At 40.1% G+C, this 27,592-nt stretch overlaps 1 protein-coding gene across 1 annotated transcript; it reads right to left on the bottom strand.

Moving 5' to 3' along the window:
• Nucleotides 1-492: 492 nt before the first annotated feature.
• Nucleotides 493-27,592, bottom strand: LOC119415067 (oxysterol-binding protein-related protein 1). Its single transcript, XM_037682204.1, has 29 exons — nt 27,565-27,592; nt 27,398-27,486; nt 27,119-27,274; nt 26,962-27,047; nt 24,496-24,570; nt 24,279-24,390; nt 24,100-24,185; nt 23,613-23,757; nt 23,477-23,541; nt 22,927-22,971; nt 19,610-19,683; nt 19,469-19,532; nt 19,227-19,328; nt 19,004-19,123; nt 18,524-18,602; nt 16,967-17,073; nt 10,456-10,621; nt 8,508-8,700; nt 5,893-5,968; nt 4,391-4,525; nt 4,154-4,251; nt 3,894-4,076; nt 3,715-3,822; nt 3,363-3,452; nt 3,095-3,221; nt 1,909-2,028; nt 1,705-1,828; nt 1,520-1,610; nt 493-764 (listed from the first exon to the last, which is right to left on the bottom strand). Exons 3-29 carry the CDS (start codon nt 27,243-27,245, stop codon nt 662-664), a joined length of 2,901 nt encoding a protein of 966 aa, XP_037538132.1. The 5' UTR covers nt 27,246-27,274; nt 27,398-27,486; nt 27,565-27,592; the 3' UTR covers nt 493-661.

Raw genomic sequence — 27,592 nt, 5'->3', positions numbered from 1 at the left:
CAAATAGAAACTACAGAGGAGGATTAGGACCACAATGCAAATATTTTTTTCCCCTTAATTATGAGGGAAAAAGTCAGAATTCGGAGAAAAAAGTCATAATTTTGAGAAAAAAGTCATAATTTTGAGAAGAAAAAAAAAATCAGAATTTTGAGAAATAAAACCAGACTTTCGAGAAAAGTTAGAATTCTGATAAATAAAACAGAATTCTGAGAAATAAAAACCAGAATTCTGAGAAACACAAACCAGAATTCTGAGATTAAAGTCAGAATTTTGAGAAAAAAAAAACAGAATTTTGAGAAATAAAACCAGAATTTTGAGAAAAGTCAGAATTCTGATAAATTAAAACCAGAATTTTGAGAAAAAGGTCAGAACTCTGACTCTGAGAACTCTTCATTCTGAGGAAAAAAAAGTCAGAATTAGATGGATTCTGACTTTAAACTCAGAAGTCTTACTTTAATCTTAGAATAGTTGGAGGGGGGGGGGGGGGGGGAATTGCACTGTGGCCCTAATCTTCTTCCGTATAACCTGACATTACCATTTTACATAGAGTCCATTATTTTGTTGCAAACCATGTATGATCACCAGTGCAGAAGATTATGTTTAAAGGTGTTAAACATAGGAATCCATGTGTAGATCTGTGCAAGCTATTTTCTTCAGGTTTTTAGTAAATATCAGGCAGCTGAGTATAATCCCTGTCCCAATAGCCTTTCACGTAGAGCCAGTCCTGAGCTTTGTTGTGTGGGTTGGGTCCTTGTTGAAACCACCTACAAAAAATAAATAAATAAATAAAGCAAAATCATAAAAACAGAAAAGCACAGACACCAGTGATTTAAATTAAACACTGTGATAACCAAGTAACCAAGATAAAACATTCACAAACTCTCACACGCAGAAAAAGGTAACGAGATAGCTGGAAAATGTAGTTGCTCTTCCTTTTGAAACCAAATGTCCAGAAAGAACACGCAGTTGTGCATTTTGTCCTGAGGATGGTGGTGTAGTGCAGCACTTCACACCAGAGCAAACCACAACCACAGCATACATGTCAAATCCTACAGATTATCAATATTACTGGATTATTTAATAAATTATACTAACGTTTCCCCATTTTTCATGACTACAGATGTTCAAAGAAAGTCTAATGGATTTTCAAAAGACTCTGCTTCAAATTTAGTTTTAGTCTCAGATCCGGCCTGTAAAAAAATGCAAAGATTCCTCCCTCGTCCTCGTCCTCTCAGAGTGTGCCTGCTCCGCCGCCCCTCTGTTGTATCGTGTGAGAATTAGAGCATTTTTGTAAATTTTACAGATTTCTGAAGCTCACTATACAGGTAAACATCCAAAGGGGTTGACATGTATGCTGGAGATTAAATCAAAGCTTTGAACCAAACCTTGGGCCAAGTGCAGAACTCCTTCACAGTAAATGGAAATTGAAATGCATGGTTGATAACAAGGAGACAGCAAGTTCAACCAGAACTACTACCAGAAAATGAGCAACCGCGTACAGCAACTTTCAGTAACTAACCTTATTTTCCATTCCTCTGTTGATTTAGAGCGGTTCTTACGGGCTGTCCGCTGTTTCTCCTCGAGTCTCTTCTTCTCTGTGCTTGCCTGATCTACAACACAAATTTAAAAAATCTCAGCACAGTCGGAGATGAAGTAAAGCGGTTGTAGCATGACAGAAAGTCAGGTCAGGAGCAAACACCATACCGATATCTCCATTCTCCATGGCCCGGATGTCAGGTCTGAGGCGGCTGTCTGTGGGAGGAAGAACTCCCTCCATGTTCTTGCTCAGCTCATTTAATTGCAAAGTGAAGGTAGAGAACGCATAGAACTGCAACACAGAAAAACCACTTCAGCACAAACCGCTCAACACCGCCCTCCCATGAAGGTTCTCCTCGTGCCGTTACGAACCTTCGATGAGTTTTCTGGTCGAGGCGTGATCTTCCAGATGAGCTCACTTCCAGGGATGACTTGGACCGTCTCGGCGTCAGGTGGAGGAATCTCTTCGGACTCGTTAACGCTGCTCTGAGGCTACAAAAACAGACCCACAATTTTGTCAACAGCAAAATACAAGCAGCAAAACTATTTCTAGACTAAATGAAACGGTTCAGTGCACGGCGATAAAAAAAAAAAGAGTAAAACAATACACAGGCTGAATCAACTGGGCGCATCACTTTAAAACGTTAGTTTGCTTAATAAGTTTGATCTTGACACCTTGCATTAAGAGCATCCATAGCAACAAGGTTGTCATGGTGCAACTGGAAAGGTCTCTGGTCTGTGGCTCACCCAGCTCTTCATTAGCAGCAGAAAGAAAAAAGCTGCAGACTGGATGCTCAGAAATCACCTTAGAACTGAAAGCACTTTGATCATACTTTGATAAAAGCAGACAAAAGCAGGTGTTTTAATTGAGGTAAGAGAAATGTGAAACGTTTTCACGGATGGAAAGTAGTTTCCTTGTTAGGGATGGAAGATGCCACAATGTCTACAATGTTAAAAAAAAGTAAAAGAATTGCTGGGGTTCCTGTTGCAATTAGAGCTGAGGCTTTGGTGTCCTCGTTGACGAGATGGATTTATTATTTTGTATATTATGAATCTGTACCAAAGTAGTACTGTGTGTACATCTCAAATTATTCTGCAGAACGACGAACTCCTAAACATACGGCACAAATTCCAGAAACAAAAAGCATCTCATCACCCTCAGTGCCCTGATCTTACTATTAAGAGGTAGTAAACTGTTTGTGTTGATGTTTGACGTAATGTTTTTATGCTACTAGTGCTTGGTGTATATTTAGTTCATGCTTTTCTTAGTTCATATCTTAGATGTTATCACGGTTTTTCCTTTACATTTTATTGTTGGATGTAACTGGGACCCTGTGTACATAATTTCGCTCCACCACATGTACCACATGAAGTGCGAATGACAATAAAGAATCTCTGACTCTGACTCTAAACCTGAGATTAAAGAAAGAGATTAAATCCAGAAAGGAGTTATGACAATTTCTGCAACATGTCTGGAACAATCTATCTGAATCCATTTTAATGTTTTACACGTGGCTAAACCATCTGAACCAAACAGACAAAAATAAAAAAAACTCACCTCCTTGTTGCTTTTTTTGTCCTCTGCATTCTTTTTATCCATTTTTTTGTGGGAATCATAAGTAACGGGATCAACTGCATATAAACATTCGGTCCATTTGCCATAGATTGCACAGAGCTTCTTTTTGCTGCAACATGTAAAAAAAAATTAATAGATTTTATGAATCCCAGCTTTAGGAGACATCTCTTAATTAAAATAATCTCAAAGCAAACCGCATCACGTCTTTTTAAAAACGACAAAGCGATGACAAACGACAAATCGTCGATACCTTTTATCCTGGATGTATCCCTCAACTTTATGGAGCTCTTTTCCAAAAAGGCCGCAGGGCTTGAACGTCATGCTGCATCTCTCTCCAGTCCTGAAACACAGTGACAGCCCGTTTAACTCTTCCACTCGTCTCTCTCTGCAGATTTTCAAACAGTCGTCATCCCGCTCACTCTCCTCTGCTCTAATGGCAGCTGCCCCAGTTTCTGCTTCCAAGATCAATAAACACGATCCAAAAGTAGATTACAAATATCCTGCAGAGCGTCTGCGCATGTAGATAAACCAGGAAAGCACATTTGCGCACACAAAACAAGGAAAACAACCCCAAAAAATAGAAAATAAAATAAACATTTTACTTTTGATTGATCACTTCCACGTTTCCGTACTGCTCGATCCAAAGCTGGCCGACAATGATGTTGTGGACACAGCAGGTGGGGTTTGTCCAGGTGTATGCTTCATTATATCTGCAAAAGGTTAAGAATCAGCAAGTGAAACGCATCAGAAACTCAAGTTCAATTCAAAGGAATCTACTGACTTGGGCAGCTCCAGTGTGATGGTTCCTTTAGGCTCAGCTTCAATGCTCTTTCCCCAGAACTTCAGTTTGGGATATATGGAACCATGAAAGACAAAATCCTCTTCGAGACCCTCAGCGTGAAAGGCACTGATTGGAGGATGGTGACTCACTTGCTCCGACACCCACCTGAAGCCCAAATCCTCTCTGGTGTAAACAGAAATGATCAGCAAAGTAAGTCCACTAACAAAGTGCTAACAACACGTTAGCGTATCAGCTCATACCTGATCAGCTCGTACGTCTCCCCCAGCAGTGGGTTGAAGGGCTTCCCCGTCCTCTCCCATTGCGATGCTACAGCTGACACAGCAAAAGCTGCAACACACTACAGAGCACGGCTTAATCATAACCTAATTATAGATTACACTGACGGGATTAACCAGATTTATTTAAAAAAGCTGCAAATTAAAGCGAATGAGCAGAATATTTGGGCTTGATTCGAATAAATAACGTATGGCAGGTACCTTCATCCTCTCCACCGAGTCTGTTGCAGCGTTTGCCTGGTGGATGAGGTAGTTGTGCTCCATGTACTCCGTCAGTCGCTGCAGGAAGCTCAGAGGCTCGTTAAATACCACCGGCATGGCAATCTTTGACAACTCCTGCATGGGAGAAGATTTGGGAACACATGACGATGGGGTACGCATTTACGTTGAGATACAAGTTAGAAACAAAACGTCACATTCTGTTTGTTGCAACTATTATCTGAAGCCTGTGATGTGATATTTTGCCTGACAAGCACATTTAAAGTGGGTAAAAACGGGGAAAAAATAAAAATCAGAAGATCAGAGTGATCAGAGGTAGAAGCAAATGAGACATTTACTTGTTAGGGATGCACAGATCGTGCACCGTTCAGTGTTTATAAAAACATCTTGAGAGAAAAGTGCATGTGTTGAAGAGAAAGAGCCAAATTAACAGAATAAGTTGCTTGTTTAAAAGCTCCACGTCTGAACAGGGGCAAACGCACGCAGCTGACGCTGTAACAAATGTAAAGGTTACCCAATAAGTGATGCACAAGGTGGCATTAGGAAAAAGACTGATTATGTAGCGTAACAATTGGCCGTAGCTTCGACAGACTGCCATTTGAAGCAGAGCCACTTTCCTTAGTTGTCAGATGATTGAAACACTGGCTCCTCACGCTCTTTGAAATCATCCTTCACTGTGGTGGAAAAAATGGTTTTCATGACAGGAGAAAAGGGATGAGGTTTTTTTTTTCTAGTTAGAAAAAAAAATGGAGGTGATGAAGTCTGATGTTGCCAAATCTGTAAAATTGAGTGCAACTGTACGGTCTTTTCAAGATCAGGACTAAAGAAGTCTGAAAGGTCATTGTCAAATTCACAGTAAGACAATAAACAGCAAAACTGGCCAATTTCAATCAGTAATTATGATCTATGTGTACATTAAAAAAATAAATTAACAGCTGATAGAAGACCAAATTATAGAATTAAAGGAAAAACAAACATTAAAGTTAATAAAGAATATCAGACTAGCCCAATTAATTTTATTTCACAATGATTAAATTAAATGGCATTGTAACATTAATATTTCAACATTGTGTACGTTGATTCTGTAAAACGAATGCTGAAATCTACAGTGGATTCAGTTTAGGTTTTTTTTTTTTTTGAGTTGGTAAAAGAAGCTTCATAACATTTTATGAAAGCCGGTGTAAGAAGATTATTGGCTAAGGATTACTTAAAGCCTCTGTGCTAATATTTACTACAAAGCCATGTACGATGACAGTGACACCAAGTTGCAGAAACAGGTGGAACAGTTTGACCTAGATCAAGAAAATAAAAAATACCTACTAGATAGATCTAAATTCATTTTATTAAATTGAATTCCTCAACGTAAACCTGCTCAATATTCAACAGCTCCTTTCCAACAAACTTAAATGTTTAATAGAGTATCTGATCAGTTTAGACGGCAAGTTAAAACGGAGGTAATCTGATTAAAGCTGGTCTGTTCTCACCATGCCAATGCATTTCTTCAAGATGCTCCAGATGCTCACATCATTCCTGGAGAACATGGGAGCTGGAAGAGATGTTCTGTAGGAAAAATTACAAAGATGACGACATCCTATATTGTGAAGATAAAATTAAAATAACACATCAACTATACATAGAAATACAGTAATTTCCAGACTATAAGCCTCTACTTTTTTCACAGGCTTGGAACCCTGCGGCTTACTCAAAGCTGTGGATAATTTGTGGATTTTTCTATTTTATTTCTTTTTTTTTTTTTTTACAAGTTAATGAGCTTCCTGCCACCATAAACATTTAGCTTCGTCACACCCTGGCGCTCACATAGCTGCCCAATACACATCTCTCCTGGGGAGTGGGTCCACATGACTCAATGAGACTACCTGTATAAATGAAAAAGGTAAAAAAAATAACCTGACCAATAAAATTGCCGAGCAAGTCACAGTGGACCAATGAAAAGCAACGGGAGGGACTCCCCTGCATGCGCAGCGCAACATTTGCTCTGCGGAGCACAAGTTCGCAGCAGGAGGAATATAAAGTTAGCGATCAATGACTTCCTAGAAGACTACCGTATTTTTTTTGGACAATGAAAGAGACTGAGAACGTGCGTGATGACACTTTTTGGAGGCTTTTCAAACCTGACACTGAAGAAGATGACTTTAGGTTTTAGTGCACAGGAGGAAGATGCACATAGTGATCAATGACTTTTCCTGATAAGCTACTGCATTTATTTATTTTTAACCAGCTGTGTTAAATATATTGTTCAGAAAAAAAAACAACATTAACTGTACATATTTGTGTATGTTACCTGTACTTATTTAACCAAAAAAATTTTTTTTAATCTTTCTGTGCAAATATCTCATGTTACAACGTGAACACATGCGGCTTATATATATGTACAAAATTATTTTTGTTTTCATTTTGTATGCGCGGCTTTTATTCGGGTGCACTCTATAGTCCAGAAATTATGGTACTCTTTTTGTGTTAGCTGACAGCCAGGGCATTTGAATCTACATTTTGTAAATCATCCTCTCTCCTTTTCACTTTAAACCTCATTTTTAATGGCCCAGACTGAGTAAACTACACAATAAAGTCATTATTTTGTCAATGTGTGAGCTTAGACTATTTAAACCTGTCAGAGCAAACAGTGTTTGACAAGCCATTCGGAGGAAAACGAGTCATCTGATACCTGTAAGTTAAGTTCAAGCCTCATGCAGCACAAATGAACAGATGTACAACTGCCGGTAGGTTTCAATACAAACTTTACGCTCTTTGAAGTGTTCTTTATGAATAAAAGAACCCCGGATGATAAAAACATTTCTGGTATTATTATAAATTGTACACTTTGGTTCTTTAATAGTCTTTCTGACATCTGTAGTATGTAGTGTTTTACAGGTAGACGAGCTCGAGGCAGATGGTGTTCTTGTTCCAAACAGAGTGTTGGAGCGGCTGCACACATAAAAGCCTTTACTTCAGCTAAATAAACAGAGAGGCAGGGAGAGGGGAGAGCGGGGGGGGTTAGCTCCATCTGTACGATGAGCAGAGCAGTGATGCGTGCAGGATATACTTCTGGCCTAGTTTTGTTCCAATTCCCTTTGCTCTAAGATGTATTTAAGCAAAGGATTTTTATGTCATTAAACACCGAGACGTCCCATTTTCTAGATAATTACTAAACAACGCTGGACTTGTTCAGGCAATTTGTGAGCTTTGTATAATAGTCTGCAAGCTTTAAAAAAAAATCCTTATTTTATAGAGCTGACAGTCTATGACGTAATAAATTAATCAATTAAATTAGTATGTAAACCTGAAAGGCGAGGTGTTTGGTAATTTTTTTTAAATAAAGAAACATGGGATAGAATGTCTATTTACAGTAAAAAGAAAAAAGTCTAGGGGCTCATATGCAGCTACACATGACAAGAGGCTTTTGACTGACTTAAGTAAAATTAAATAAACTGATTCCTCATATTTTTGATGCACACACTGGGTGCTGTGTGTAAAATAAAATGTTAAAATATGTGATTTTACATTTTGCACTCGGCACCATACACATGCATACACACCATCACCTGCATGCAAACAGTCTCCCAGCCAGCTCTGTCCTCAGACTCTTCTCCCAACCAGTAGAAGCTAAATTATTTATGAATCACCTGTTGAATCAATAAAGAGAGGCCCAGACAAACCCAGGCTCCTAAGAGAATGTAAGATTTTAATTAAAAAAAGTGCTGATGTGATCATTTCTTTGCAAAGTAGGAATTAAGCAGAAATAAAACAGACTACTCTCTGTGGATCGAGTGTCTCAGGCAAAAAAAACCCTGACTACAAAAAAAACAGACTTTGTGGAAAGGTGGCATCTCATTACTCCCCCTCTGCCTACTGGATTACAACTCATGTTGCCAGACGTCAGAGGCTTTTGATGAGACATTTTTACGTAGCATCCCATCAACTTAAAATCTGAAGTTCTAATGAACTGAGTCCAGCTGTGAAAATCATTTGGAACACAGATGTGACCCTGTCCAGGTTTTCAGCAAGACTCTTGAGCTCCACCCCGTCTCGCATCATTTAAACCGGTAAACACGCCTGGCATCAGAACTGGAGCGTGTCCTACCTGTGCTTCTTCACTCCATTGTGCTGGGCTGCTTGGTTGCCATGGTTACCGTCCCCTGACATTCCGGCAGCCCCACTGTGCACGCTAGGATGGCGGAGGCTGTTTTGCAGGGGGGGATCTCTGTCCTCGTCCTCTTCGTAGGAGAAGCTGGCCACCGACAGGAAGCCGCTCACAGAGAGTTCCGACTCAGACTCTGTGGGACGATGACAGGGCGGCAGGTGTTAGCTCCAGCAAAACATCTGGAAATCCTACTTTAAGATGACCTGGATCATCAGCTCTTGCTATCTAAACAGCATATGCTTCAAAATTAAAGTGTTTGCGTCCTCCCTCCGCCTCTTGGCTGATGGCCAAACCCCACCTGAGGATTGTGTTCCAATGAGAGGACACAAAGAGGCTTCATTTCCTGCAACACTGTTTGCTCAACACAACTCCGCCTCAATGGAGCACGGTTAGCGGCATTAAAAGGTGCTGTCACAGAAACAAAGGAGAGGAGAATAATGTAGGATTCATACACAAGATGGATTGCATACGCCAGTCAAACATAAGAGTCCATTGTTCTGGATATTAAAAAAAAAAAAATATATATATATTTTCAATAAAGATCTATGAACACATACACATGTCCACTGAAGTTCATGGAACAGCGACACAGGCCGAGGTAGATGTAAATGTGCCTAAATCATAAACGTTTTACTCACCAAAACCATGCATTTTTATATATAATTATTAATGATAATTAATGTACACTTCGTGTTTGTTTGTTTTATTTATAAATTATGTTCAAGTAAATAAGATAAACTCAACTGACTGGATATATAAATAGAAAGCCTCACATCCGTGTGTGAACAAAGATATTGCACACATTTGTAGAAACAGTGATGTTGTAGCGAAGCAGAAATAAGGAAAAAGTTTAAAACCATTTCTAAAACGTTTAAGCTCATTTTGACTCCAGTGGCTCCATGGATCCATCAATTGATTAATCTATTTATCAATCGATGAGGGTTGGGTCATGGAGGCAGGGCAGCAGGTCAATGAGCCAAGCCTAGACATCCTTCTCCAAGCTCATTTTGGGGGATCCCAAGGCATTTCCAAACCAGAGATAAATAGATTTTTTACTGTGTTTTGGATCCACCCTTGGGTTTCCTCCATGGGAAGGTGCCCAAACTATATCAGCCGACTCCTTTGGATGAGGAGGAGCTCTACCCATGAGATTCTCAAGGATGACAGAGATCTTCACCCTGTCTAAACTCTGCCACCCTACAGATGAATCACCCTACAGCTTTATGTATTTGAGCTCTGGAGATGATCCATATGTCGTAACCACAGGTGAGGGTTGGAAGAGATGGCCCAGAAAATCAGGAGCTTAACCTTTCAGCTCAGCTCCTTCTCTACCATCAGAGACTAAAACAACCGCCCAAATATCCATCCTTCTCTTGCTGCATCGCACCATCACCCACGAACAAGAGCAGAATTTAAATTAATCTGATTGAGGCAAAGACTTACCTGGAGGGAGCATTTAACTTTGACAGTAACTTCAATAAATGTGATTAAAGTAGTAAACATAAGACTGCTCTTTAACTAAGGAAAATAAAAAAGATAATATGGGTAAGACTTTTTTTTTTTTTTTACTTTGAGCACAACTCCAAAGTTTAAACATGGTGGTGGAAGGATCATGCTGTGTGAGAGGATTTACATCCATTTTGATGCTGCTTGAGAAGTTCTGGCTCCAAAAACAAACAAAAAAAGACTCATTTTAACGACGAGTGCTGGCTAATGTGTCAGTATAATTGAATTATCAGTAAAGCACCATGTTAGAGTATAAATTATTGAATATTAGTTGAAAAAAAAAACATTCTGAAGAAGAGACACCGAATTACTTTTGTTGTACCAGTAATGTGTATTTCAGGGATTTATCATGTAATTAATTGCTCATCTGAGAGTCACTGACCTGACACAGCATCGTAGAAGTCATCTTCATTAAGGGTAGAAAGGTTGGAAGATCTAATCTTACTCAAGGACTGTTTGAGCTCTTGGCGCTCAGTTGCTAAAGTTTCTAGAGCTTCTGTCAGAGCTTTGTTCTTTTCTTCCTCCTGCTCTACCTTTAGGCTCCACACCTGCAGGCACAGGACGAGAAGACAGATAAAACACAGACAGCAAGAATCTGTTCATTGATACCAAGCCAACGTTTTTCTGTGCATTCATCTGAACTGTAAAAATCAACAATGCTTCCAAATTCCTAACTGGAGTTTGAGCAACACATGGGCAGTGAGCTGCTTGTTCGGTGCGTGTCCCGGTGGTGCCGATGGCAGGTCATCGTTTAAAACACTGCAAACCGATCTAGTTTCTTTCTGGTGGAACCATACACCCCCGTTTCAGAAAGCTCTGTGGCCCAGGATTAGGTGTCCTTTCAGAGCAACCTGAGCGAGGCCACTGTGGGATACGACAGATCAACGTTTCCCATCGTCTGCAGCTGGAGTGCAACCTGCACTAAATAAACCAAAGAGACAAAACTAATAAGAATACTATATGGCATATTGTAAGCCTGTTGACTAATTATATACAGCAATCTATAGCAATGGCTTAGACAAGCAGAGACCTTGTATAACCTTTGACCTTGATTAACCTCCTAAGACACAAACTCTTGCATATGTGGATGCCTGGTCCTAGGAGGTTGAAGCTGGGGTGATAGGGAAAAAACACACACTGTAGTAGAGGTACATAATTTTGTTCAACTATCTTGAACTGCTAAGAAGTTATAGTCTAGACAAGCAAATACCTTGTTTTAAATTTGACCTTGATTTGTGACCTTGAAGCTGAGCTGATGAAATGCATACAATGCTCCATCTAGGGATAATACATGTGTTTCAAGTTTTGTTAAATTATCTTGAGCTGATGAGAAATTATGCACGTTTGTCTACATTTTCTTAATCAACCTAAATAGATTAACTCAATTTACAAATTTATTTGGGGGGGGGGGGGGGGTCACTTGAAATCAAACAAAGTGCTGCGGTCACAAAAACTGGAGCACAGCTTTGGCCTCTGAAAAGCCTTGCTCGGTAGCCTCGAGGAAGACTGACGACTCAACAGAGGCTTGTAAATCCTGTTGTAAATCAAAGACTGCAAACCAAAGCCCGAGAGTTGGACGGAGGCTGAAAAGCTCTGAGTCTTCAACATCTGCAGTATTGTTTCAAGTTCAAGTATCTTTACTGTTGAGCCATCACATGTGGTGCATGAGGTGGAATGAAATTATGTACTCAGGATCCTAGTTACACACAAAAATTCCAAAATATAAACTATAAAAAGAAACTGTACACAAGGATCTAAGATATACGCTAAACAAACACCAAAGGGTACGCTAAAAGATCTAAGATATACATTAAATACTAATAATGTAAAACAATACAACAGCAGCCTGAACATGAGTCTGTGATGAGCAGATGGGTACAAATGAATACAATTTCATAAAGTGTGCACTACTCAAAAATACTGCCTGGCACTGTTCCTTCTAGTGGGTTCAAGATTGAAAATAGTCTTTAAACTAAGTGTATAGTGAAGTCGAGACGTAAACTGATCTAAAGTGAATTCTTCATTTTAAAAAGTTTTAGGTGTTTAAGGGTTTTTAAACAACAGTCAGGACAATCCTCCAGTGGCTTCGATGGTAAAAGTCTGATGATAATGAATGTTTACCAACTCCAAGTCCAAGAACTACACTGACTGTGCAGTTAAATACAAGGCAGCCGTCTCAGCTATAGTATTGTAGCATGTTTCATATCTCTAAATATGTAAAATGATTTCAAACAGAATACTTTTGAACAGTTAGTTTATAAAGCTGTTGTGTTGAAAGCAAGGCATAAAAATCAGGGAAACCGTTTTCCCTCATCAGCAAACACTTTTAGCATGAAAATGTGTCTTGCCACCTTTCAAAAGTGTTGTTCTGAGGAACACAGCAGTGACTGGCGTTATCACCCGATCTCTGGGATGCACTAAACAAGTCTGATACGTGATGGTTCCAACGCATTACCTAAAATTGATGTTTTTGCTGAAATATACAACAGATCTTCGGGAGTTCATGCTTCAACACAACAGGGCTGATTTTGCAGCAAAATGAAGACGTGCTAAATGTTAGACTGACAGTCATTATCATTTGATTAACTCACCAGACTCCGGTTTAGAGCCTATGAGATGAACTAAATAGCAGCAGGATAAAAAAAAAAAGTCTCTTAAACTTCCAAACACCAATAAATCATTGCAGAGCATCTGTGGCCCAGAATCTTAACACAGACCTGCACTGAGTTTGAAAGCAGTTCTGTTAGATTGCTGTAATTCCAAATATAGATTTGGCCACAAACCTCTGGGAAATGATCTATTTAAATTTGTACAAGCAGGTTTAGGCAGGAAAGTAAAAGATTAACGTGCTATTCATAATTTCCAGTCTAATAACCAATTGAACAATAAAAACTGACATTGAAACGATTAACTATGTGTGAATCATTTATTTATCTCACTTTTATAGCAAACACCATCATTATAATTATGAAGAAAGCATGCAATCTAGAAAGAAAAGACCCCTTCAGCCGTTTCTCACTTCATCTAGCTGATGTACCACGATGACCTGAAACACTTTCCTGTTCTACTGCAGAAAAACGGTTGATTCAAAATAACAAGAGTAAGATTTAGTTGTAGTGCTGATCAATCCCATGTAAAGCATGAGTCCGAGATGACAAATGTTTGCTGATAAATCTTTCCAAAAAGATCTGCCATATAACCGCTATGATCAGAATCTCAGAGATTATCAGACTTGGTTGTCATCGTAAGAATACAAAGAAATTAAGTTTTCCCTCACGGTGCCAAAGACATGTAAAAGACAAAATGTGAAAGATAAAAAACGCTTTGCAAAATAAAAAGAACAATATACAGCACAGCACACTATTGCACATTAAGGAGTTATTGCACATCTGCACATGGTTATTATACATTCATTGTACATTGTTATTGCAGCGTAGGTGCTATGTGGCATTTAATGCCCAGATGGCTGCAGGATAAAAGCTAATTTTCAGTGCATTTGTCCTCATTTTATTGCTCCTGTCGAGGAATTTAGCCGGGGATTTCAAAAGTAATTTTTGAAGGGGTCCCTTAAGATACGGTAGTCAAATATAAATGTACTGTTGTAAAATGAAATGGAAATTAAACATTAATTACTGTGTTGTTTGCCCAGTGCAGAATCTAACAGGAGCACTGAACATCTTTTTCCAGCCACTCATTTTTGAATAAAAATTCCACGCCGATCATGCGGCTCATCCATCAATAAGCCAAGTAAGTGTCATGTCCAATCTTATTTTGAAAAACCGCGATAGAGCGAGTCTGTAATAAACGAACCGCGAAGTAGCGAGGGGCTTCTGTAGTATCAAACGCAAACTATTCATTCGAAACAATTCATTTTAAGAAATTAGGTCAATCTGTCCTCCAGTAGTCTAACCCTATAGCAGCATAACAAGCCAACCCTAACTATAGGATTCATCTAAAAGGAAAGTCTTGAGCCCAGTCTTAAAACTGGACAATGCGTCAGCCTTATGGACAGAAACTGGAAGTTGGTTCCACAAGAGGAGAGCCTGAAAGCTCTTCCTCCCATTCTGCTCTTGGAAACTCTAGGAACCACAAGTAAGCCTGAGGACTGACAGCAAAGTGCTCTGTTAGGAAAATCTGTAATATAAGATGGAGCTAGGTTGTTGAGGGCTTTATATGTTAGAAGACAGACAGACGGACAACCATTTAAATGTTGCTAAACATCTGACATGCATCCATAGACAATAATAAAAATCAAAATGAAAAATTAATCACGACCAGAGAAACGTATACATCGCTCCGATATCACCATGGAAACGTGTAAACTAAAACTCTGCGGTGGTCGTTCAAGATTTTTAATGTGCTCACTTGGCAGGTGAATAATGCTGAGAAACCGTCGGCACTTTGCACAAGAGCCCATCCACTGTTGTGCAACAATCACAGCCAGCTCTTTCATTCTCTCTCCATCCTCTCGCCTGGGCACAAACTTCTTCTTCTTGGCCAACACCCCAAAGAGTAATGTTTAATTCACCTCTGTGCTGGAGAGGGAAAATCTCGAAGGGAAAAATATACTTTTTTTTTTAAATGTGCTACGTTATTGTAATTGTACACCAAACTGCTCAAGTCAGAAAGTCAAGAAAGTAAAGAATGCATCTCTTAAGCAAGAAATCAAGTTATCATTTGCACAAAAATAAAACTAAGGTTAAAAACTATATGAAAGTGTTTATTTCCCTTAATACCAGAAGCTTTAAAACAGCAGCAGCTTCTTTTTAACCAATTTCCAGTTTGTTTGTTTTTTTAATACAAATTACGGCTAAAAAAAATATACAAACATCATGGCTTCACAGAAACAAAGATCTGCTCATCTGCAACCACTAAGTGATCTCAAGCTCTGCGCCTCTATTTGTTTTCCTGACAGGCATGTTATGTTGCCTGCCAAACGGCGAATTGTTGGGTCAATAAATCTGTGACAGTGTCCGCCTGAGCTCGACGTTCTGCAGCTCAGTTTTTAAATTAGACTGATCCACAAAACTAAACAAGCAGCAGAAATTTCTCTGCTTGAAATACCATTTATTTACCAGCTCGTCGTCCTGCATTTGTATAAAGTGGCTGCAACAGCTGCTGATTTAGGTCACGTCTACAATGCTGAGGGGCAAAACTGTAATTGCTGTAAAAGCTTTTGAACCATTTGTTGTTTCACTGTGCTACAATCCTCCTGCAGCTCAGAGTCCAAGTACAACAGCACATGTGCTTCTGTTGCATGCTTTATGCACCCAAAACAAACATCCAAGTGTCACTAGTAGTTACATTTATGGTGAGGCAATGAAATAGTGAGATTAGACTTAATACAGCTTAGAACTAGCAATCTCAGCAGTGTAGGAAATATAATCCAGTTAAAGTGTGGAGCAGTGGATGCTGCATGCCTGTTAAGACATTTCTTTGTTACACTGAAGCTTTTAAAACTAATTTGGACCTTTTCTACTGATAAAACTGCAGTAGATCTCTTCAGTCTTTTGGTTGTGCCTTCCTTATGAATTTCCATCTCAATGATTTGGCATCAGAACACTTTCACGCATGCCAAGATACACTCCAATATTAAGATTTAGGCTCTAGAAAGAGCAGCCATTATATTCAGATAGTTAACCACAAATCTTCCATTTAAACGCAAATTGACGAGTATTATGTTCAAGTCTTCTGTGCAATATTAATCCCTGCCCGTCTACGCTCATCCTTCGACTGAATTCATTACTTAAGATGATCTCATTAGGAAATGAAATGAGTAGTGGGGCGCGCAGCAGCACTTCAAACACACCCAATTTATCATGTTAAAATCAGATGATTAAAAACCAAAGGAATGACCTTTGCGCGTTGATGAAAAGCCGTTGGCGGTGCACACGCTTCAAAACAAAGCTCAGAGTAAACAACAGGCTACAAACGTCAGAATAAATTGACGCTCAACTTCAAATGCCTCGCACCAAGTCGGCTGGGATGAGCCCACAGCAAACAGCATTTCTCTCGATCACCAGCTGGAAAAAAATCTAAGAATACACACGAGAAAATCTGCCAAATCTTTTACCTGTTCGGGCGCTGAACGAAAGCGCCGTCTCTGCCTCTTCTTTCTCCTGTGTGAGGATGCTTCAGCATGTGGATGGGAGCATGCACTTTCAAAAAGTGGGGGTGAAAACGTGCATCTTTAAGTCGGTGAATATGCGAGCGCTCGAGTTCCCTCACTCAATGCACACACAGCCTCTTCCCCCAAAGCAGAGGGTGAGGATCCAATTCAGAGGGTTTTACAGTGTGTGCACGTGTGTGTGTGTGTGTGTGTGTGTGCGTGTGTTGTCTGCGTCTGCTCTGATCTGTAAGCCGAATGCAGACCCAAGCATAAAAACAGATCTCTCCTATGTCCTTCCTACAGACATGCCAGTGATTATCGCACCATTCCAGTACTCCCCCCCCCCCCCCCCAACATTACAAGGGCAGAACACAGCCACTGAGACGGGTGGACAGAGACACGTAAGCATGCACATAAGTTTAAATATGATGGGCACAAGGGAATAAAGGGAAGGGGCTTGAAGATTTTATAATCATTCAGTATACTGGTAATATAAACAACCAACAGGAAAACGTGCGCATGTGTGCACGTGTAAGAGAATCAATGAAAAGATCTAGACACGTTCAATGAGCGGGAGCAAATAACATCAAGCACCAGAAGTTTTAAAACATCACATCTAAATAAGAAGAGGTAATTCCAGTCATAAAAACACAACAACAGACCATACAAGAAAACATTAGAGTGCATGAAATATTGTGGGGTTAACAGTGAAGTTTGTGATCCCAAAATAATTCAGTGGCTGTAGATTAGTTAACATAAAATATGACGAGGAAACTCCTCTTACCTCCTCTTGTTTAGACAGCAGTTCAAAGCACAACTGTAGAGCGTCACACGTTTTACTTGAAAGCTCACTCGTCTCTTTGGCTTTCAGTAGAAGAGGTGCAGCTAGCGCTATAAATATAAAAAAAAACCATGACATAGATGTCTATTAGCCTAAAATTTTTATTTCTTTATAACAGTGATGCTCAGTCAGACATCCAGTTGCCAAGCGACAGCTCAAGAAAGTAGGGTTTCCCTTTAAAGTGCATCGATATGCCATCTTGTTGCGAACCGACACCATATACTGCAAGTACAAATGAATGAAAACTAGTATCCGAGACTATTTTTACGATTACCCAATAACTGATCAGTACAGTAGACCATTTAGTAGGGTGTGGCAAAATTTGTTTAGGTATTTTACTTCAATGAATTAAACTATATAAATTATTTAAATATACATAAAATACTTAAAAACATGTTATGAATATTCACAGATTTACTGTTTTTATTTTGACAGCCTTAAAGTAATCGTAGTAGTGGTAATAGTGGTACTAGTAGTTGTAGTAGTAGTAGCAATAGTGGTAGTAGTAGTTGTAGTAGTAGTTGTAGTATTAGTAGCAATAGTATTGGTAGTAATAGTAGTAGTAGCAGCAGCAGCAGCAGCAGCAGCAGTAGTAGTAGTATTAATGTTTCTGAATACTTGAAGCGTGGATCACAGACTTTGGGTTTCAGACAGATGAGAAGCATTTATTTTCTGTTGGAGAAAATAACTCTTGAAGTGAACTTTAATTTTTGAAGCCTTAAGATATTTTCTATGCACTCAAGTTAAGTGGAAACCACAAAATAATATAAAGATGCTGGTCATAAAATCAGAATATCATGAAAAAGTTATTTCAAAAATTCCATTCAAAAAGTGAAACATGTATATTATATTCATTCATTACACACAGAATTTGGGGTTTTCATTAGTTGTCAGTTATAATCAACAACATTAAAATAAATAAACATTTGAAATATATCACTCTGTGTGTAATGAATGAATATAGAAGTTTCACTTTTTGAATGGAATTACTGAAATAAATCAACTTTAACTAAATTGTCCGTAGGTGTGAGTGAGAGAGTGAATGGTTGTTGGGTCTCATTTGTCTCTATATGTCCCTGTGATGGACTTGCGACCTGTCCATGGTGTATCTCGCACAATGATTGCTGGACATGGGCACTGGAGACCCCAGTGACCCAAAATGGAAGAAGCGGGTAAAAGATAATGGATGGAAATCAACTTTTTCATGATATTCTAATTTTATGACCAGCACCTGTATAACCCTTAGTTATCAATAGATCAAAATAGCTGATGATCTTTTTTTTCGAACTGGTGCATCTGTAACTGCGGTAGAGTGGTCGCCTCTTCAGTCTGCCATGTTCAGGAACAACACTGAACTTCTCTTACAAACTGCGTTGACATAAAGCATCCAATATAATAATTTAATGCCATCTTGTCTAACGTCTCTAAATACTTCAATAGTTTTACAAAAATAAAAAGTTTGGACACTAAATGAACTACAAGGATTTGTTCATTACCTACCAAAGTGCTCCTCATTCTTCACCATGGATTCAAATATTGAGACTTCACTCTCCAGTTTCTGCTGGTAGGTCTTGGCTGCCTGCGAGAGAAGAAGGCAAGAGGGGCACTTGAGCTGTGGCAACCTCTGCATCTTCATACAAAGACTAACTTTTAGGCAGTGGAGGACCGCAGAGAAATAAACTGTCTCGGATGACTTAATGTGCTGTATTAAAATCCTTAATTAGGAAATATGGAGACAAGCTGATGCTTGGAAGCTTTAAAAAGAGCAATCACAACATACAATCAGAAGCTCCATGAATCTCTAAGAAGCTTTTGGGGAATGCAAGGATCCATTGTTTACTCCCAAATGACACACAGTATGTGCGGTTTATCCGATCTAGATGTGTCAAGAGCAGTCAAAATTCTCCTGAAATGTATAAGCAGTAAAAAAAAAAATAAAGCTATTAAACCACATGTGTGTTCGTGTGATACAAAGCCTACTTGAAAAGCCTGAGTCAGGTTTTTCATTTCAGCATCACCACCAGCATCGTAAATAATCGGGTCTCCAGTGCAGTGACGAGTGCTGTAGCATGCATGCTCCTCCAAGGCATCCAACCATTTCTAAGCACACAAATAAACATAATTTACTTGCTAGTTCATTTGGGCAGTCATGTCTGCAGACACAGGTCGTATAGCAGCAGCAGAGAAGGTTTTTTAATCTCACTTTTCTTGCTGCCAATGAATCTATTTTTGATGGAACCTTGAAATGATGGACAGAGTCATCGAAGCACCGGAGCATGAAGAAGCAATGATCCCATGGTTTAACCTGACATGACAAACAGGTCAGGAACATGTTTGCTGTTCCAAATATCAAACATCATATTTCAGGTTGAGTCCAAGCACAACTGAAACCTGTTATGGACGTGGAGTCCTGTAGAATCATAATACATGACACCAACTACTTACCATGCAATACGCGTGTGTAAGAGACTTCGATCCCTGTTTTCTAACACCATCTCGTGCATCAGTTCTAAAACGTACATTACAAAAATGAGCATTAAAACCCTGAAAATGGTCAGTTGGATAGGACTGTGTCTGTTCTCTCACTCTCTGGGGTACCAAGAGATGGTTCCATTTTCTACAACCACCCATTGAGATCGCCAGCCAAGGAAGTGTGAGCTCTGTCAAAGATACAGCAAGCAATGTTTAAAAATGTGCATCACATTCACAGGTACATCATTTCAGTTGTTTTACAATCAAAGAAAAACATAAAAACCTTAAATATCTACAAAAAACTAGACTTTACTAAGTAATGTTCCATGTGAAAATCTTGGCTCTTGCTGCGGCTGTAGATGTTGCTTTGATCCAAACAGACTGTCGTCTCACCAAGTAGGACAACGAGCCACATCACAATGCAAATACTGTTCAGGAAACGTGCCCAGAAAATAAAACGTTCCTGAATGTCAAACACCAATCAAATGAAGTATGCACCAAAACAAGCAATTACTTTAATGATTTACCCATAGACATATATGAATACTAGACGCCCCATTGAGCGGGCTGGCCTGCTGCAGCGGTACGTCAGAGTGTCCTGCTATTTTAAATGTGGCAGAACTGCCAGCCATTTAATGCAAAGAAATGGACAGAACTTCATAAAGCACCGCTCTGCAAAGTGTTTTAAACTGATCACTGATCATTCACACACACTAATACCGTATTTTCCGGCGTATAAGTCGCATTTATTATGCGTCACCTCTGAGCCGTCTCGTTTATTATGCGTTTATTTAATGGTCAAAACAGCTTCATTTTGCCTGGGTGGTGCAGCGCCATCCATTCATCCATCCATCGCAACCAGAGCCGCTAGCTCTCCCAACATTCCTCTACCTGCACCAGCTGAGTGAAGGGAGCATGCACAGGAGGACTATCTGTTGCAGTTCTTTGAAATTTAACAAGATTAAAACTTAAAAACAATTATTTGTTTGCTCGACATTATAGCAAAGGTGTGTCTCAGTTTAGGTTTTTCTTAATAAATGCACTTTAATAGTCAACACAGCTTCATTTCGCCTGGGCAACGTGGCGCCATCCATCCATAGATGCCAATTCTCCAGTGTTCCTCTGCCTGCACTAGCTGAGTGAAGCGAGCGTGCACAGGAGGACTCGCTGTTGCAGTTCTTTGAAATTTAAAGCGTCAGCCAAAAATTGTGTTACGAATATGGGAAAAAAAACAAAAAAAAACGCATACAAGTCCCTTCAGCGTATAAGTCACAGGACTGACAAATCTATGTAAAAAAAAAAACTGACTTATACCCCAGAAAATATAGTATATATGGGAAAACAAACAGGCACTAAAGACAACATTTGTAACGTGTTACAAATGTTGTCTTTAGTGCCTGTTAGTTTTCCATATATATTAGTGCGTGTGAATGACAGGCAATCAACCTAAAACACATTGTAGAACGGTGCTTTATGAAATTCTGTCCATTTCTTTGCATTAAATGACCAACATTTAAAATGGTGGCGACGTCGACGTACGATTCAGCGCTCAATGGGGCGTCTACATATATACGTCTGTGGATCTACCAGCCTGACACCTAAGAAGTCCATTTCCTGATAAGTGGTTTGAAAACAAGAGGAGCAGACAATATTAAGCAGCTGGTTTTATAATAGCCAATCACTATAAACGTACAAAAGCGGCAACTTAAAAAAAAACGTATTGAAATGTGTCAGTTATTTAAAACGTTACACAAGCGCATAAATCAGTAAAACTTCAGTTTACTGAATGAGGGATTGATTAAACTATCATCATATTTGATTGATTGTTTCACTCTTGATTCTCTCCTGGCCCCATGCTGCAGTAGATCTGTTTTATCCATCAGCCTCGTCCAGCAAAGTCTGTGGGCCTAACACTTGTGCAAACAAAATGACTGTGTTGGTCTAACATGGATTCTTAAAAAAAACAACAACATAGCAGCTCTCTTTATAAAAGATGTGCATGGTGCGCTGATGAGCAGCAAAGCATTTTTAAGACCAACAGAAAATATGGAATAAATAAACCCAGCACTATAACAATGTACTTATTGACTGTGCAGTAACATATCTACAGCATTTCCCCTACTATTATCCAAGGAGGGCACCCCGCCCTGTCTACAGAACCCAGAGTCCTGCCCACAAGATCCCCCTCGCAGCCGCCAGTTCCACTACTTCTGGAGGTGGAGCGGAGATTGTAGCAATAGGATAAGCAGTTCAGACCTAGCATTAGTGCTGGAACGCTCTACTGAGCCCCCTGTCAACAAGCGTAGCCATTCCTAAACAACCCCCCCCCCCCCCCCCCCCCACCAATTGACAACTGCCAGCAACATAACGCTCTGCTTCAGAAGATACAAAGAAGACAAAGGAGATGGTCGTCGACTTCAGAAGGAACACAACTATCCCCACCCCTCCACCCAACATAGGAGGATCTGCAGTGGAAGTGGTCTCCAGTTAAAAGTACTTGGGTGTGCACCTGAATGACAACCTCAGCTGGGGCAACAACACCACCAGCCTGATCAAGAAAGCTCATCAGAGACTCCAGTTCCTCAGACGGCTGAGAAGAGCTGGTCTGAGAAGCTCAGTCCTCACCTCCTTCTACAGGTGTGCAGTGGAGAGCATCCTGTGCTGCAGCATCAACGTGTGGCATGGAGGCTGCACAGCTGCAGAAAGAAAAGCTTTGCAGAGAGTGGTGAAGGCTGCACAGAAGACTGTTGGAGTCAGTCTCCCCATCATCACAGACATTTACACCTCTAGATGCAGGAAGAGGGTCACCTGCATCATGAAGGACCCCACTCACCCAGCACACACACTTTTTACCCCACCCCCCTCAGGCAGGACGTTGAGGAGCATTAAGTGCAGAACCATTAGACTGAGGAACAGCTTCTAACCTGAGGCTGTTAGACTCATGAATCCCTAATCAGGATAATATCACGGTGAAAAAAAAAAAGAAGAAAATCGCTGTAACGTCACTTGATTGTTGATATGTGCTGCTGACTATCCATGTTGCTGGTTTATTTCATGTTGCTGGTTTATTTCATGCTGCTGGTTTATTTCATGCTGCTGGTTTATTTCATGCTGCTGGTTTATTTCATGCTGCTGGTTTATTTCATGCTGCTGTGTTCATTAGTCCTCATCTGCTCACACAGACTCATGTTTGTGCTGCTGTTGTTCGGCGTATTGTTTTTGTACCATTAGTGCTTAGTGGATTTCTTAGTTCATATCTTAGATCTTACTGTTTTACAATGTATACTTTTGTTGGATGGAACTGGGACCCTGCGTACACAATTTTGTTCCACCATATGTGCCACATGGGATGAGAATGACAAAAAGAAACCTTGATGAATTACAGGCTGAACAAAAATAGCAGATGAAAAGACATTCCAACATCTGTGTACCTTCCAAAGAGGGCCCTCGACCCTCTGCACTCCACCTGCCACATCCTAGAGAGAGAAACAAAAAGGCTCGGCTCAGTTCACGTTAAAGTGAACACGCATGACAAATTTTTAATTTTCTCAGCAGCTCAAATTGTAACCCTTTAGTCATTTGCACCGTGACTATACAAAATGCTTTCCTGAAGCTGTGCTTATCAAACATCCAGCCCAGAGCAAGGACTGCTGACTTGTAAAGAGTTTTCTGCTCAGTCATCAGAACTCATGAGCATGCATACAAAAACAGAAGAAAAGAAACGCAGAGAATCAACCATCTTTGCATTTTAGACAATGAGAAATGAGGTTTTTATTGTTGAGAACAATGAAATAAAACAAATTTAAAAAGGAATCGCATTCAAAGTTGCACACTCAAGCAAGACCGTGCACCTGCCACAAATAATACGTTCCAAGAAGCAATTTATATGAAAATATAATGAAAATGTGGAACTTTTAATACAGGCAACCCTTGTACCGGTAAATCAAAGGAAGATGGATATTACACATTGTTTGTTCTCACCTTCTGATAGGCTGCTACAATACGTCTCAGGTCTTCAGTAGGAACCAGGTCCAGTGCCGTCTGATCTGCAACATTAAACAGTAAATATTAACAAAAATCTTCTCTATAACTATAAAGAACATGATTAATGACAAACCATTGTTGTTCTTAATGATTGGGCAGGCTCCAGACTTCAGCAGCTTTATAACGCACTGCTTCTGCCCTCTGTAGGTCGCACAGTGTAAAGGCGTATTCCCCAGGGCGTCGCTGCAGTGGATATCTGGAGCCTCTTTCCCACTGAGCTGAAGAACAGAGGTCCGGTTAACCAAGGCAAACAAATTCTCACATATCAACTAACAACAAAATTAACACAAAACAAAACAGTTGAAATTCAGCAAATGCCAGAAGAAAATGTATAAAATAGAAGGACTGGCGCACAGTCTTGTTTTTGGGGTTTAAGGCCCAAACCTCAGAATTAAAGAAAAGATCCCGGGAGCAGCATAAATCTGTGCGTTTCTCACAACATCTCCAAGACAACTGGCATCTGTGAAAGCCCCTTCACTATGACCTATTACAGAAGGCTGACAGATCCTCGAAAAGTGTAATATATTCACCCAAAGTTCTTAGAAAGGTCAGACGCTAACCAATTTAGACAGAGTGGAGAGATCCCCCTCTCTAGCAGCTTCCAGAAGCTTCTCCTCCCGTCGTCTCATCTCCCTCCTCTCTGCAGCTGCACAAAAACAGTACTTGAGACCAAAGACAGCTGAGCTTCTGTAATGAGAAGCAAACACCCTTGAAAAACAAAGGAAACGGGATTTTGTACCTTCGAGCATGGTAATGATTTCATCATCTTGTGTGACATCTTTGGGGATCTGTGCCGTCCCATTGATTATACTGGCACAGGCAGCGTACCGGAGCAGCAACAAAACAATCTCCTTTAAAATCCAAAGAACAGACAGTGATCATCACTTGTTATCAATTGATGCTCCTAATGGAAGATAATTAAAATATTGAAGGTGGCTTTGTGCTGCTGGTGATACCTTTCTTCCAGTAGAAGCTGCTTTGTGTAGAGCGGTGTCACCCAACTTATCCTGCAGATTCACATCCACCCCTGCCTGCAAATAAATCAGAGTAGAAAAGTTATGGTTGTTTAATACAAGACATCGACTGAATGTGGATTTATTGCCCGTCACCGAAAGGCAAAGGCAGATAATGTTTCTGGCTCGTGTTTGTTACCAAAATACACTATACTGCCAAAAGTACTCGCTCACCTGTCTTGACTCGCATATGGCCTTAAGTGACATCCCATTCCTAATCCATAGGGTTCAATATGACGTTGGTCCATACTTTGCAGGTAGAACAGCTTCAATTCTTCTGGGAAGGCTGTCCACAAGGTTGAGGAGTGTGTTTATGGGGATTTGTGACCATTCTTCCAGAAGCGCATTTGTGAGGTCACATACTGATGTTGGACGAGAAGGCCTGGCTCTCAGTCTCCGCTCCAATTCATCCCAAAGGTGCAGCATGCATCAGGATATCATCCCAAAGGTGTTCTTTTGGGTTGAGGTCAGGTCTCTGTGCAGGCCAGTCAAGTTCATCCACACCAGACTTTACCATACATGTCTTTGCTTTGTGCACTGGTGCACAGTCATGTGGGAAGAGGAAGGGGACAGCTCCAAACTGTTTCCACAAAGTTGGGAGCATGGAATTGTCCAAAATGTCTTGGTATGCTGAAGCAGTCAGAGTTCCTTTCACTGGAACTGAGGGGTCAAGCCCAGCTCCTTGGAAACAACCCCACACCTTAATCCCCCTCCACCAAACTTTACACTTAGCACAATGCAGTCAGACAAGTACCGTTCTCCTGGCAACCACCAAATCCAGACTCGTCCATCAGATTGCCACATGGAGAAGCGCGATTCGTCACTCCAGAGAACGCGCTTCCACTGCTCTAGAGTCCAGAGGTGGCGTGCTTTACACCACTGCACCGACACTTTGCATTGCACTTGGTGATGTACGGCTTGGATGCAGCTGCTCGACCATGGAAACCCATTCCATGAAGCTCTCTGTGCACTGTTCTTGAGCTAATCTGAAGGCCACATGAAGTTTGGAGGTCTGTAGTGATTGACTCTGCAGAAAGTTGGCGACCTGATCGCACTATGCGCTTCAGCATCTGCTGACCCCGCTCCGTCAGTATACTTGGCCTACCACTTCATGGCTGAGTTGCTGTCAATCCCAAACACTTCCATTTTCTTATAATACAGCTGACAGTTGACTGTGGAATATTTAGGAGCGAGGAAATTTCACGACTGGATTTGTTGCATAGGTGGCATCCTATCAGTTCAACACTAGAATTCACTGAGCTCCTGAGAGTGACCGATTCTTTCACAAACGTTTGTAAAACAGTCTGCATGCCTAGGTGCTTCATTTTATACAGCTGTGGCCATGGAAGTGATTGGAACACCTGATTCTGATAATTTGGCAATGTAGTGTAGGTTGTGGATCATTGGACAAATTTTAATGCAACATGTAGAAAGTGGTCACTGGATGAATATCTACTCGTTAACTTTTAGAATTAACACAATTTAAAATGGCTGCTGCAGCCAATGAAACGTAAAAACACATAACTGGCCGTGACTCTGTCCATTTTACATAAATGATGAGAAAACTTAGTGTGGTAGTAGCTGAGACTGATCCCCAACACATATTCTGGGCTTTTAAAGATTGCCTAAGAACTTTGTTAAAAACTTGGCAATTAACCGTTTAAATTCAACTCTGTTGGATAAAATATTTCATGAACGACTGTAGAGATTAAAAACGTTCAGGTAATAATCCCTGGGTATACCTCAAAAACTCATTAATATTTGGAGCCAACTCAATTCAAGATGGCTGCCACAGCTAATCAGCATTAGTCAACACAATAAAGACTTCAAGTCTGTGTGTTTCAATCCCTGATCACTGGGACAGGCATGTTTTCCATTTGTGCCTGCCTGTTTGAATCTTTGGCTCAGATTCCAGCGATTAAAAGTCACATCGGACATATAGGATTTCATAAAAAGTAGGAATTTATTATACTCTCCTACATTTTGTGCAACTTTCATGACAATCTGTTGATCCAAAAGTGGCTTATGAAGCATCCTGATGCATGCTCAGGCTTATGAAGCCTTAAAACAATATAAGTTTGCACATTTTTTTAATCCATCTAAAATCACCATAACGTCCTTATTTCTCAACTAGTTTGAACCAAGTTGGTATCCTTTTGTCTTTTAAGCTGCATCCAATAAAATGAGTTTTAATACAATTTGGGAACTGTGATTTTTTTTTTTAAAACATACATCAACTGTGCAAAAATACTTTATGTGGTAGTCACAACAAATACTCAGATCTCAACATTTCACGATACCACATAAAAATGTCCATAATATTACTTTAGTAGTTTGACCAAAATGGCTACACATAAGATTATCTTAAACTATGGCACCAAAGGAATGCTAGGCTCATGTGGCTCCTACCTTGAGTAACTCCTCCACAACATCCCTGTGACCAGAGCTACAGGCCAGGTGGAGAGCTGTCCATCCTGAGGTGCTTTTACACCTGGCTGCAGAAAGAGGGAAACCATCACTCTCTCAGCTGTGAACAACCCCCACAACCCCCCACCCCTATACATACATCTGCAGTTGATGTCCAGCGAGATGTTTTTGTCCATTCTCGACTGAAGCAGCTTCTTGATAAGGAGACAGTTTCCTTGTTGAGCGTGGTGGAGAAGCTGCTGCTCTCCTTCAGTGTCTTCTTCCATGACTGGACCCAATTAACACCAATTAGCGTCTGTAAGATTCAAAGACTTTTTTAAATTATTATTATTATTATTAAAGAGTGACTCGGTTTACTTATTAAGTCAAAAGAAGTCACATTTTAGTCGTAGTAAGACTTGTTTATGTGAATACTTACTTTAGCTTAAGTGTTTTTGTTTTGTTGTTGTTAAAAGACCACAGAGGATAAAACAAAGTAGCTTTAGACAACTTGCTCACTAACTTCGGCTGAAATGAGAAGGCAAAACTTGGACTTACACTCCTCAACAACTAAATTTATCCAGCTTTTGGCAGACAGGGACTCACGTGTTCAACACTTCGCAGCTCAAACCTC

The sequence above is a fragment of the Nematolebias whitei genome, chromosome 9, assembly GCF_014905685.2.
Source record: "Nematolebias whitei isolate Nwh7 chromosome 9, NemWhi1, whole genome shotgun sequence".
NCBI lineage: Eukaryota > Metazoa > Chordata > Actinopteri > Cyprinodontiformes > Rivulidae > Nematolebias > Nematolebias whitei.
The sequence above is the reverse complement of the archived record's forward strand: the minus strand, read 5'-3'. Positions and strand labels throughout refer to the sequence as shown.